Source organism: Coptis chinensis, chromosome 8, assembly GCF_015680905.1.
Source record: "Coptis chinensis isolate HL-2020 chromosome 8, ASM1568090v1, whole genome shotgun sequence".
In the NCBI taxonomy this organism is placed as follows: domain Eukaryota; kingdom Viridiplantae; phylum Streptophyta; class Magnoliopsida; order Ranunculales; family Ranunculaceae; genus Coptis; species Coptis chinensis.
Genome location: NC_141463.1, coordinates 3684639 through 3698076, shown reverse-complemented (window position 1 = coordinate 3698076; position 13438 = coordinate 3684639). Strand labels below are relative to the sequence as shown.

The window sequence follows — 13438 nt, the reverse complement described above, 5'->3', positions numbered from 1 at the left end:
ACTTTTTCCCATCGACATTTAGGATGGTGTTACCTTTGACTTCCGAATCTTTATAATCTTCGAGTACAGACTCATGGCACTTCAAAGCTGCTATCTGATCACTTCGAACTTTGCATACCATACCATCACACCAGAACTTGATAGCCTGATGGAAAGTAGAAACGACAGCTCCCATTGAGTGAATCCAATCTCTTCCCAAAATGACATTGTAGGAGGAGTTACAATCCAAGAGAAGAAAATCAATTGTAACTTCCTTGTTCATTAATGTCACCGGAAGAGAGCATCTACCAACTGATGTTGTTGCTGTCCCATCGAAGCCAATGATAGGATTTGGATCGGGAACTATCATTTTCTCGGAGAGGTTGAGTCCTTTGTAACAACGCTTGTAGATCACACTTGCCGAACTACCTGTATCGATCATGATTTTCTGCACACGATGAAGTCCAACAAAAGCTTGTATTACAACGGCATCATAATGAGGATGGTGCACTCCTATCAGGTCATTGTCAGTCCAACAGAGAGGTCCTTCCTCATTAGTTTCAGTACCCATTCCGTGGAGAAAATCATATCCACTATAAACATAGTGGTGGCTGAGATCAGTGATCTTGAAGTGATTGAAATTCTTGCGCTGGGTGTTAGACATTGAATCAACTCTGGCATGACCGACTTTGATTACATTGTGTGCGGTTACGACTAAAGCTTGTTTCGTTTTACCCAGCACGTAATCCTGGAGCATACCCTTCTCGATCAAACCTTGGATTCTACCCCTTAGAGATCGGCATTGTTCAGTTTCATGACCAAAATCATCGTGAAATTTGCACCACAAGGATTTGTCACATGTAGCCTTGGTATCTTCGGAGAGAGGAAAAGGTGGAGATAAGATATTCTTTCCCTTAATCTTCTCATAGATAACAGCATACCTCTCGTTGAGGGCGGTAAGCTTTAACTCTGGAAGTTTCTTTTGTTCTTTGCCGTTCCATTGTTGTGGCCTACCATCACTCTTGAACTTTTGATCGGTTGTTTGTTGAAACTTCGGTTTTTGACTCTGTTCCTGCGGCTTGCTTATTCGATCCCTATCTCTGTGAACCCGTGCCGATGCATCATCTTCAACTCGAATAAACTGTTGAGTTTGAGAAAAAGTTCATAATCGAGTTGTTGGGGCGCCTTTTACAATAGAGTTGTAAATACCGTCCCTATCATAATTAATGCCTTCCTTGAAGGCATAAATAACAAGAATATCGGATGCATCCGGGATTTCAACGGCCGCTTTCAAAATCTCGCAACAAACTTCATCGAGCTTTTCTTCTTTTGTTGTTTAATCTTGAATAGAGAATCAATATGTTTCGGTTCTTTCCAACCAGGACGAAAATGCTCGGCAAACTTGTAAGCCGATCGAAGAAAATTGTGGATGGATCTTTACGAATCATGTTAAACCATCTCATCGACTCAATTCCAATGAGTGTGGACGGGAATAACTTGCAAAGAAGAGAATCGTCGAAAGTCCATAAGATCATCTTGTTTCGTAATTAACAAGATGCATCAAAGGATCTCCATCAATCTTATCATACTTTTCAATTCGGGCGCTTGAAGTCCTTGTGATGAACGGTTGTTTGGATTCGAGAGAGAAGGAGAATCGATACCACTTTCTATAGCGAGATTTCGAATTTTGTTTTCTCGACTCCTTATCATTAACAGCCTTCATCATCTCATGGAGACGCGTCGTTCGAAAATGGAACATTCTCTCGACGATGGTCCCGACCGAACTGCGGGGCGTTTTGGCCAAGATTTCTTCGGGAGGGGGGAGTGAGTTCGTCGATCCATCCATCCATGTGAAGGTGGACCGAGCCAATGTAGTGGAGATCGGTTCCTTCTTCTCCTATGGTGAACATCGGAGAATACGGGACGAGTCTTTGAAATTTTGTCGAGAACCATTTTCTTGACCTGTTGCAAGTGAGTCTCCATCTCCATCGCTACCATTGTCAACATACTTTGGCCGACAATGAGCTCTTGGATTAGGACTACAACTTGAGCGATTAGGTTGTGAACTGGAACTGCCTGGTGAATAGTGCTGCTGTTGAGATCGGCGCATATTGCTATTGCGACGAGGACTTGCACTAGCTTGCCTACCCCTCCTAGAGTTTGGGGTAGGAACTTCATTGGTTTTTCGTTGGTTAGGTAGTCTATCTTGCCGACCTATATGGATATTTTGCCGATCTCTCTTAGCACGGTTCGAATCGGCAAAACCGGTTTTTGTCATGAGATCTTTTGTGAGTTGGTGATCCCTCACGTGGTGGTCCGGTGCATCTAGGTCGGCGAGAGGAGTTTGTGGATTAAACTACGATTACACTAGAAAGTGTAGGCTTTTCTGTTGCACATTTTGTTTGCGCGAAACCATTAAATGTAGTTTAACTTCGCATACGGTTTCTCTTGGTGCGTGGAGTTTGTACTTTCGAGTCTTTGACAGAGATGCTTCGTTGTTCAAACGATCCCAAACACTTTTGCCGTGGAGCCCGAATCATCTTTGAGAAGATGACGCACTGTTTTTCTTCGTGATTGTTATTCTTGCTCTCCAATTGTTCCGAGAGGCGGCCGGTCTACCCGAGTTGATGGATCCGCATGCGTGAATACCCACTCTTCGGTCGCTTGAGATGGCGAGGACCATCGGACTTGGAAAATGAATTCGCAGCGAAGGTGAATGCCGAACTTGTGCGGTAAAAGGATACTTTCACCGTTGTTTGTTTTTCGAGAAGCCATTGGACGTAACTTTTGTTTTGTGGTTGAGGTAGAGAACACGGCGCCAAAATATGTTTCAAAGAAGATTTGCCAAAACACACCATTGAGGGTTGGAAGTAATGTTTTTGGAGATGGTGAAGGAGATGGTGATTAGGGAAAGATGAGACTGGACTTCGATTTTGAAGTTGCCTACGCATCCCAAAGATATTGCTTGGGATCAAGTCTCGATTAAATAGTTCTCGAAAAATGGCGAAGGTTGGATTTTATAGGTAGCATTGGTGATAGTTACTTCCTCGTTCTCCAATATTCCAATCGTGAGAAGAAGTTGGAGAACTGGCGGGAGAACTGTCAGCTCGTGGGATGAAGTTGGAGAACTGGCGAGACATCTGTCAGCTCGTAGGATGAAGTTGGAGAACTGGCGGGAGAACTGTCCAATCATGGGATGAAGTTGGAGAGTGGCGGGCAACCGCCGGCTCGGGATGAAGTTGAGAACCGGGCGGGACATATGTCACTCGTGGGATGAAGTTGGAGAACTGGCGGGACATATGTCACTTCGTGGAATGAAGTTGAGAATCTGGCGGAGAACTGTCGGCTCGTGGGATGAAGTTGGAGAATCGGCGGAGAACCTGTCGAGTTAAATTGGGATGAAGTTGGAGAACCGGGACATCCGGCCGGCTCGTGGATTGAAGTTGGGAGAACCGGAGAGAACCGGCCTCGTGGATTGAAGTTGGAGAACCGGCGGGAGAACCGTTTCGTGGAATATAGGCTTTGAGCATGGGCTTTTTCATAGATAAGCTCTGAGCATGGGCTCTGAGCGTGGGCTTGTTTATAGTTGGGCTTTGAGCGTGGGCTTGTTTATAGTTGGGCTCTGAGCGTGGGCTTGTTTATAGTTGGGCTCTGAGCATGGGCTTGTATTGAATTGGGCTTATATTGGGCCACATTTGTGGGGGCCGGAACAGGTATCAAAAGTGGGAATGGGTGCTTGATATCGAACTTCAGTTGTTAGAATTGATTGGTATCGATATCAAAAATGGGTTGTTGACTACGTTCTGTTGGGTTGGTTGGTCTCGATATCGAAAATTTGGTATCGATCTCGGTTTGTTCTTGTCATTCTCTGTATCGGTATCAAATTTGGTTGTTGGGGGTTGATTCAGTATCGAAATTGGGTGTTGCTGTTTTTGTGAGTTTGAGATTTAGATCAAGGAAGAATCGAAGTCGGCTATCAGAATTGACGCCCCTAGTATCTGTATCGACCATGGCAAGTCGCCCCAGCATCGGTATCGAAGTGGAAGTCGGGTATCGGTATCGAAGTTTAAGTATTGGGTATCGAAATTGGGTTGTTGGGTATTGGATTCGGTTGGTCTCTGTTGTCACAGTCGACCTCGGTATCTCAGTATCAAAATTGGTCTTAATATGAGTATCGAAGTTGGTCTGTCAGTATCCATCTTCTCAACCAAAACCTCCACTTTTTCTTTCAACTCATAATTCCTTTGTACCAAAATCCCAGGCTCTGTACATCGACAAGAATCACCAATGTATCAACATTCTTCAAAATCTGATCAGAAATAGAAAATGGGATGATAATGTTATCGATAAGAATCAGATGCTGAAAAACAAAATTGATTGGTTCTGGTTTTGGTAGTTTTATATTACAGATCAGGGAGGAAAATGAGAAGAAGTTGTTGGTTTCCCACTTGATAAATCCGATGCCCAGTATCGGGGTATCGGTCCTTTTGAAAACCTCTTTCTTGTTTTAACTCAAAACATTTTATTAGTAAATTCTAAGTTTACTTCAACTAAACAAAAACCAAATTCAAAAATCGAAGCTCTTTATCTTAAAAATTTTAGCCGATGTGAAAATAATCAAAACACCATTTAAAATATCAAAATCTACGTCTAAAACATTAAAATTAGGTGTCAGAACTTATCTCGACAGGCTGGGTATTTGGCTGTGGGTATCGGTATCGGCCTCATCTTAAATATTCGTTTCCAGTATTTGAGAAACTTCTTAACCAAGATTCATCATCACAATATTTCTATATTGAGCCGCAAATCGGCTTTTCCTCTTCATTCACCAACACAGTACCCATCTTCTCAACCAAGATTCATTACCACTTGCTCCACACTTGAGATCTAGATGCATCATCACTCACTTCTTCGACTGTTTGAAGCTTTTTCATGAAGTTTTAATGGTGGAGAATAAGAAAGAAAAAACTCAATTGACAAATCCATCTTTTTTTTTTTAGATTCGATCTTCAAAGAGAAGAAAAGGAAACAATACTAAAATTCTCTCCTGATCCTTGAGTAACTCTTTCCAATTCCTTCACACTAGATTCGCAAACTTCAAAGAAACCAAGAAAAGAACGCTCTTTCTTGATCCTTAATTCCACACTGATCTTACCATCAGTTTGTCTTTCTCACCAAGATTTCAATCAATGGATTCGATCAAAGAAAAAGAAAACGAAAAACAAAACAATCGATCTTTGTCTTTGAACCCAGATGGCACCAATGTAAGATTCAAGAAGAAAAAGATAAAATTAATACTCTTTCTTATTCCATTAATGGTGTTTACACTATTTATCCTTTCTCTCTCTGTTTACATGTGAGAAAATAGAAAAAGTCAAGGGGGAGAAATGAATCTGGTCCCTCTCTCTTTTGTCTTCACTCCTTTTATAGTTGCTCCACATGTGTCAATCCAATAGCTTCTTGACATGTGTCCCATTGTCTCTTTCCCTTTGTACCTAAAATTTATCATGAATATATCAGCCCTCAGACCAATATTGTATTAGAACTTTATTGAAATAATATCGAATATCGGTTTGTACGATATTTGGGAACCATAGTCATTCTGTTTGGGCTGATGATATGGCATTCGATTTAAGTACTAGGTGTCTAGGATCTTGTTCCTTTAGATCCAATACCTCCACACAAACCAGATATTGTTGACTAGTCTACTTCATACTTCATAGTGCAAATCACCGAATCGCGGAAATTTCAATTGACAGCCAAATAAAAAGTTTGCAATTTGATAACAGACCTTTTATAAGTAATTTTTATTATATTATATTTTAAAGAACATATTTCATTTCATCATAATATTTGTGCAAACTTCAACATAGGCATATAGCTAGACAGAGAGTTCAAAAGGAAACATAGGATCCACCAACATTTCTATTCTTATTATATATGTTCAATCCAAAATATGCTGTAGAATGAACCTATGCCATGGATGTGCTCCCCCCTTGTCAAGTCTAGCAATTGGGATAAGGTACACCACATCTGCTAAGAAGTAGTCGAGTGTTGGGAGAATTGACATAATTGCGCAGGCTAGGATTCTCTGGCTCCTTAAACGAGTACAACATACTTGGGGATGGGTAACTGCCGGGACGTAATAGGACCCAAGCAAGGGTTCAAAGAGTAATGGATTACAAATTTGTGCCATGGAGACATTTGCAACGCTCAATACTGAGAAGAGCTCGGAGAAAACAGCCAAGTTGGATACCTTCATCTTAAACTTCTTCCACGCAATAATGAGTGAGCGAGTGAGTGAGAGAACGCTTAAGGATGGGTGCATTAAGGTAGGGTATTGTATGGGCTCAATTGAGAAAATGATGCCAGGTCAGCGGACATCATGGAGGAGGCAGGATAGTGTGATAGAGCAAGAGCACATGAATTGAGCCTAGAAAAGGACCAGGTCAGCGGGGCACCGAATGGGGGGTAGCTTAGTGAGGCCAACCGAGAGGTAGGCGATCATAGCCGGGAAACCCTAGAGCGCGGACGTGTCAGGGGTACGGCAGAAAGGGTAATGGTTGGATGGGAGGACAGCTGGACGGTCAGAAAGTGAGACGAAGGGGTATAAAAAGAATGAGAGAGGAAAGAAAAAGGGAGGCCGCACAGTAAAAGGGCGAGAAGAGAGAAAAAGAGAGAAAAAGGAGAGGAGAAAGAGAATAGGAAGTCGATCCTTTTGGACTTATAAGAGGAGGAGTTTTTAGGTCAATACATTTGGCGCCGTCTGTAGGGACAAAACAAAAGCGAAGTAGAGATGGCACCGAAGAGACAAGTAGGTAGACCAAGGAGAGTACCAATGTGGGAAACGACACTAGAGGCGGGGGTAGAGGAAGAAGGAGGCAGGAGAGCAGATCTGGAGACAGAGGAGATGCGGCTTATGAGGGAGGAGATCGGGAGGCTAAGGGAGGAGAACGATGGGTTGAGGAGAGAGAAGGAAAGAGAAGAGGAAGGACTGGACGAAGAAGCAAATGATAGCTCTGGGGAGGAAGGAGAGGAGCCCAACCTTGTGGAAAATCTGGTGGCCGGCTTGACAATCGAATAGGTGCAAGATATGATAGACAAGGATAGAGAAGCAAACCAACAGAAGGGGGAAAAGTCATGGAGGAGCGGCTAGCCAGGTGGTGGTGGGGCTCAACCGCAACCCTTTGGCGGACAGGATTTGGGCTTCTGAGGTCCCAAAACGCTTTAACTAACCTCGATTCGAGAGGTACGATGGGAAAGGAGACCCAGCGGATCATATCCACCACTTTAGGCAACAAATGTCGTTATGGCAGGAATCGCGGTATGATGGATTGCGATGCATGATGTTCCCGGCCAGTTTGAAAGACGGGGCGTCGGATTGGTACTATCGGTTGCCGGTGGGGAGCATAAGGAATTTCCAAGAGTTGGAACAAGCCTTTGTAGATCATTTCATACACCAGAAGAAGCGGGCAAAGTGGACATCGCGCCCTGCTTCAATGTGAGACAAAAGTCCGCAGAGACGAAGGGAGTATCTATGCGGTTTTAAGGTCGAACAATCGTCGAGAATTTGGATGAGAGGACCGCGGTAATCGCCTTTGAGCGAGGGCTGCGGCCGAGGACGGGAGTGCACCAGTCGGTCGCAAAGAATGAAATTGCAACGTTGCACGAGCTATATCCACGGGTAGAGAAATACATCAGGTATGAGGATACTTTACCGAGGGAATCTAAGAGATCAGGGAAAGCTGTTTTGTCTTTGGATAAGGATAGGGAGCACCGCAAAGAAAGGGCTTTGGAGAAGGGAAGCGGTGGATACCGCGGTTACCCACCGAGGGTCGAAAGAGCACGGGAAGGAATTCGATGGGAGAATAGAGAAAGGAAGCCATACCGGGAGATAGAGGTGACGCCGCTGAACAAACCGTTGAGAGAAATATTGCCTTTGATTAAAAACTTGCAGGGGTATGAAGGTCCACGGAATACACCAATAGAGCTGCCAGATAAACCGTTCTGCGCATATCACCAGATGCGAAACCATGAGACGGATGACTGTTATGCTTTGAAGTGGATGGTTCAGAGATTGGTGGAGAAGGGCAAGATGATGGAGTTTGTGAGGGAAGCACAGAATGATGAGCGCCTGCCACGATAGGATCAGTTGTTGGGGACTATACATGTGATTTTCAGTGGAGAGGTACTAAGTAATAATGCACATAGAGATAAGGTGAGGAGGACTGCGAGCATCTAACAGATCAATGACAGGACTGCTATGCCGCGACCAAGGGTGGGGTCAGCCGAGGATAGAGACATAATCGTCTTCAGCAAGGCGGACTTGCAGGCAGTGGACTCCCCACATGAGGGCGCGTTGGTGATCACGGTGGCAATGAGCAATTACCTAGTGAAGAGGGTGTTAGTGGATTGTGGTAGTGCGGTGGATCTGTTGTTCAAAGGAGCTTTAGAAGAAATGGAAGTGGATCCTAGGCAATTGAGGCCTCCCCGCACTAATTTATACGGATTCAATGGAAGTATGACAGAGCCTATGGGGGAACTCTTGTTGCCGGTAACCACGGGTCCTGTGATGGTATTCGCGCGGTTCATGGTGGTGGATTCTGCCCCCCAATACAACGCTATCTTGGGGAGGAGGTGGATTCATGAGATGAAGGTCGTCCCGTCTACCTACTATCAAGTGATACGGTTCCCAACTCCAACGGGGACATATGAAGTCCGCGGTGATCAGGTGACAGCCAAGAACAATCATAGGGGGATAGTGAAGCGATTGGTGCACGGAACAGAAGAATTGAAGAAAGCTCCCATCCAAGGAAAAGGCAGGCATAGCAGTTACAGAGCGCCTCCGCGGAGAGTAAGGGGGAACCTGTGGAGGGTCCGAAGACACTAGATGAAATTGAAGTGGTGAATATAGGGGATGGAGAGGAAGAGAGGTTCACATCGGTAGGATCCAGTCTGCCGAATGATTGGAAGAATAAGTTGATACAATTCTTGTCAGAAAATAGGGATGTGTTTGCATGGATGATTGAGGACGTTACGGGATTAGACCTAGAATTTGCATGCCATAGGTTGCACATGAAGGAAGATGCCAAGCCGGTGAGGCAGAGGATTCGGAGTATTAGACCAAAGTATGCGGAGAGCATCCGCGAAGAGGTGTCATGGTTGAAGGGAGTTGGCATAATACGGGAGACAGAATTCACCGAGTGGTTGTCCAATGTAGTCGCGGTACCTAAAAAGAATGGCAAAGTGCGTATGTGCGTCGATTTCACGGATGTGAATAAGGAGTGCCCGAAAGATAGTTACCCTATGTCGCGAGTAGATGAGTTGGTAGATAGGACCGCGGTGTACAAGGTGTTCTCGTTCATGGACGCATCTATGGGGTACAATCAGGTGGCGATGTATGGGCCAGATCAAGAGAAAACAACATTTGTGGTAGAAGGCGGCACCTATTGCTATACAAGGATGCCATTCGGTCTGAAGAATGCCGGAGCCACATTCCAAAGATTGGGGGAGAAAATGTTTGAAAGCAAGATTCGAAAAGGGATTGAAATATACATAGATGATATGGTGGAAAAGAGCATGTCGGAGGAAGAGCATTTGGAGGGCTTACGGGAGACATTCAGTATATTGCGAAAGTATAATTTGAAGTTGAATCCAGAGAAGTGTACCTTCGGAGTGACCACGGGTAAGTTCTTGGGCTACATCGTGACACATCGAGGAATAGAGGCCAACCCTGAGCAGATAAGAGCCTTGATAGAAATACCATCCCCGCAAAATGTAAAGGAGGTACGACGGCTAGCAGGAAGGGTGGCGGCTTTGACCAGGTTCATTTCCAAATCATCGGATAAATGCAGACCGCTGTATCGACTGTTGAGAAGTACTCCAGATTTATTGTGGACAGCAGAGTGCGAAGAGGCATTTCAAGAGTTGAAGGGGTATTTGGGCAAAGCACCTTTGTTATCCCGGCCGGAAGAAGGGGAGAGGTTGTGTCAGAAATACGTGGGGCAATAGGATGTCAGAGACACATGGGGCAATTGAGTGTTCCCAGCAAGTGTAAGAGATTGAGCGAGCCGCGGGGAGGGATGAGCCCCTCGCAGATCAGAGATGTCAGAGACACGTGGGGCAATAGAGTGTTCCAAGCAAGTGTAAGAGACTGAGCGAGTCGCAGGGCGGGATGAACCCCTCGCGGATCAGAGATGTCAGAGACACGTGAGGCAATAGAGTGTTCCCAGCAAGTGTAAGAGATCGAGCGGCCGCTGGAGCGGATGAAAGCCTGCGGATCGAGATGTTAGAGACACGTGGGGCAATAGGGTGTTCCCAGCAAGTGTAGGAGACGGAGCGAGCCGCGGGGCAGGATGAGCCCCTCGCGGACCATAGATGTCAGAGACACGTGGGGCAAAAGAGTGGTCCCAGCAAATGTAAGAGCCGGGGTGAGCCGCGGGGCGGGATGAGCCCCTCACGGACCAGAGATGTCAGAGACACGTGGGGCAATAGAGTGGTCCCAGCAAGTGTAAGAGACTGAGCGAGCCGCGGGGCGGCATGAGCCCCTCGCGGATCAGAGATGTCAGAGACACGTGGGGTAATAGAGTGTTCCCAGCAAGTGTAAGAGACTAAGCGAGCCGCGGGGCGGGATGAGCCCCTCGTGGATCAGAGATGTCAGAGACACGTGGGGCAATAGAGTGTTCTCAGCAAGTGTAAGAGACTGAGCGAGCCGCGGGGCGGGATGAGCCCCTCGCAGATCAGAGATGTCAAAGACACGTGGGGCAATAGAGTGTTCCTAGCAATTGTAAGAGACTGAGCGAGCCGCGGGGCGGGATGAGCCCCTCACGGATCAGAGATGTCAGAGACACGTGGGGCAATAGAGCGTTCCCAGCAAGTGTAAGAGACGGAGCAAGTCGCGGGGCAGGATGAGCCCCTCGCAGACCAGAGATGTCTGGCGCAAGAGCCTTATTCGTCCCGTGGACCAACCCACAAGAAACACGGGGGCAAAGAGAATGTCCCCGACCTATTTCAGCACATCTCAGTAGATGAGGCGGCGGAGGGGGTGAGCCCTTCGCTGGCGCTAGAGAGGAAGATAACGCGGAAGAGACTCAGGAAAATAGCAGAGATTTGGATGAAGGAAAAAGTGTAGATGAAAAGTACAAGTAACCTCAAATGATAGAGAGACAATAGTAAAACATATGAAACCCAAAAGATCATGTTAAAAGGGAAGTATGACCAACAGCAAGGCCAGGAAAGTAAAAATGTCTTATTACAAAACAATGGTCACTAAATCGTATCAAAAGCGGGCTCGTTGACAGGCAGCACATCGGGAGGTGATTGGGCGAAAGTGGCAAAGAATGACATCTCCGGCGGCCTTCTTCGAGGAGCTAGCTGGAGGGACCTCTGGGGCCGACAAAACGTCCCCAGTGATATCAGGAGGGTCAGCCGCGGAAGTGGCAGGCATTTCAGGGAGGAGGCGGCCCTCCTGGATGAGTCTATCCATTGCTTCTTGAAGTTTCTTGGCTACCCTCTTGTCAGCCAGAAGTTTGAAGCGGTCACGGAGTATGTTCATGTCCGATAGGTTCTTTTTATGACTTCGGCGCAATCGGCCTCTTCATACTTCTGTTTAAGTGCCTCCGTGAGCCTCCGATGCTTCGGGCCGCGGATTCCAAGCAAGGTGGTGATGGTCTTTGGAGAAGTGAGTCCCGCTATCGGGTTTAGACGGTCATTGACTTTGTCCATGTACTTTTGATGGGAGTGCTCAGCAGTCTGGAGCTCATCTTGGGCCTGGAGCTTAGCCAAGTTGGCGGCCACCAACTCGGATTGAAGGCCGCATAGGCCGCTCTCAGGCCCAGGGGTCCATCTAGCTCCCTCTCCAAGGTAGACAATTTGTTTCGGGCACTAAGCAGGCCGCGAATCATAAAAGAGATATCCAAGCTGACCTGAGACACAAGGGAGAAGATTAAAAAAAAAAATGTACCCTTTCCCAGTTAAGTGCGATGCGAATCGAACGAGCCACCGTCTGCATACGCGATGTCGCGGGGTAAATGAGAGTTGTAAAATAAGGAGGAGGCAACCGCGGCATTGTCCAGAGCCGAGTCGTCAATATTTACTCGGCGGTTGCGCACCTTGAAGACTGGGTGAAATTCTTCTATAGCGGCAAGGGAGGATGCCGGGGCATCTGTGGGTAGGGGCGCAGAAGTAGGTCCCTTGCCAGCCCGGTGAGAGGGGGGCGATGAAACGGCAGGGAGCCGGGTAGCAGGGTTGGGGGCGGGGTCACCAAAAGCAGAGTCCTGTTGTGTGGAGAGCTCAGGCTCAACAGAACCTGAGGTCCGCTACTTCTTGGAGGGCGGTTGTTCAGTGGAAGTCCGTACCTCGGCGGATGGAACCTCTATAACCACCTCATCATTAGAGTTGCTGTCAAACAACTTCTGCGTGTGTACATCCATGTCATTGGTAGGAGAGTTGTGGTATTGATCGTCCCAGTCAGAGATGGAGCAGAATGAATGGACGCCTTCTGGAGCAGAGGAGGTGGGATTATCTTGGGATCTGCGGGAGAGGGGTGTAGGGGTAGCGGACCGCGGTTGCGGCGTGGGGCGTGGGAGCGGGACCTTTTCTTGGGGGAGGCTCGGGGTTTGCGTTCTTTGGGAGGGGGAGGGCGGTAAAAAGGGGCAGAAAAACTACCTATGTGTTGGAGTTCAGGAACTTGCAGAAGTGGGGTCGCAGTGGTAGGGTGAATACCTAGGTAGGCGGCTTGGTCAGATCCGAGGTCGCGGAGTAGTTGGAAGATAGGACTGGAAATGCCAGAGTAGATTTGGGACTTGGAATCTGGTCGCCACCCTGTACAAGGAAGAGAAACCACAGTTAGGAAAAAGCGAAATAATACATCAGGAGAGAAAGGGAGAGTCGAGATACGCACTGCGGGATTTGAAGGGGAGATGGTTAAGAGTCAAATCATCGGGAAGATCCGCGGATAGAAATTGGCCCGACACATACAACGGGTAGTGGTGCCATACTTTATCCGAGGTGGTAACATGAAGTAGGAAGGTCTTCTTTCGAGGACGCACACAGAAAGACTGGTACCCAACCCCGACATCTTTGGTGCTTTTTTTGATATAATACTGAGAAAAGATGTCGCGGCTCATGATTTTGGGGTCCCCGATCTTATTATAAGAGTTCGCAACATACATAATTCTCCAAAAATTTCCTATGCATTGGCAGGGAGGAATGTTGAAATGGTTACATACCTCGACATCTAACAAAGTAAGAGGTAGTCGCAAGCTGGCTACAATTTGGCCCACCGTGACTACAAGATTCCCCGGACGTCGGGGAATCAGATGAGGGTAATGAGTGATAGAGGGCACATGCTCTAAAACTATGTCGGCCGGAATACCATAGGCAGCCCTAATTGCGGTCAAATTAGGTTTACGGTATCGAGAAGGGGGCGGCAGTAAAGTGGCTGGACGGCCAGAGGTGG

General features: G+C 46.8%; 2 protein-coding genes across 2 annotated transcripts; both read left to right on the top strand.

Annotated features, from left to right (window-relative positions):
- Window positions 1-7280: 7280 nt before the first annotated feature.
- LOC147479385 (uncharacterized) lies at window positions 7281-8125 on the top strand. The gene is made up of 2 exons (XM_086578407.1): window positions 7281-7480; window positions 7681-8125. Exons 1-2 carry the CDS (start codon window positions 7281-7283, stop codon window positions 8123-8125), a joined length of 645 nt encoding a protein of 214 aa, XP_086434533.1.
- Window positions 8126-8242: 117 nt separating this feature from the next.
- Window positions 8243-8869, top strand: LOC147479384 (uncharacterized). The gene has a single exon (XM_086578406.1). The coding sequence runs from the start codon at window positions 8243-8245 to the stop codon at window positions 8867-8869; it is 627 nt and encodes a 208-aa protein (XP_086434532.1).
- Window positions 8870-13438: the final 4569 nt, after the last annotated feature.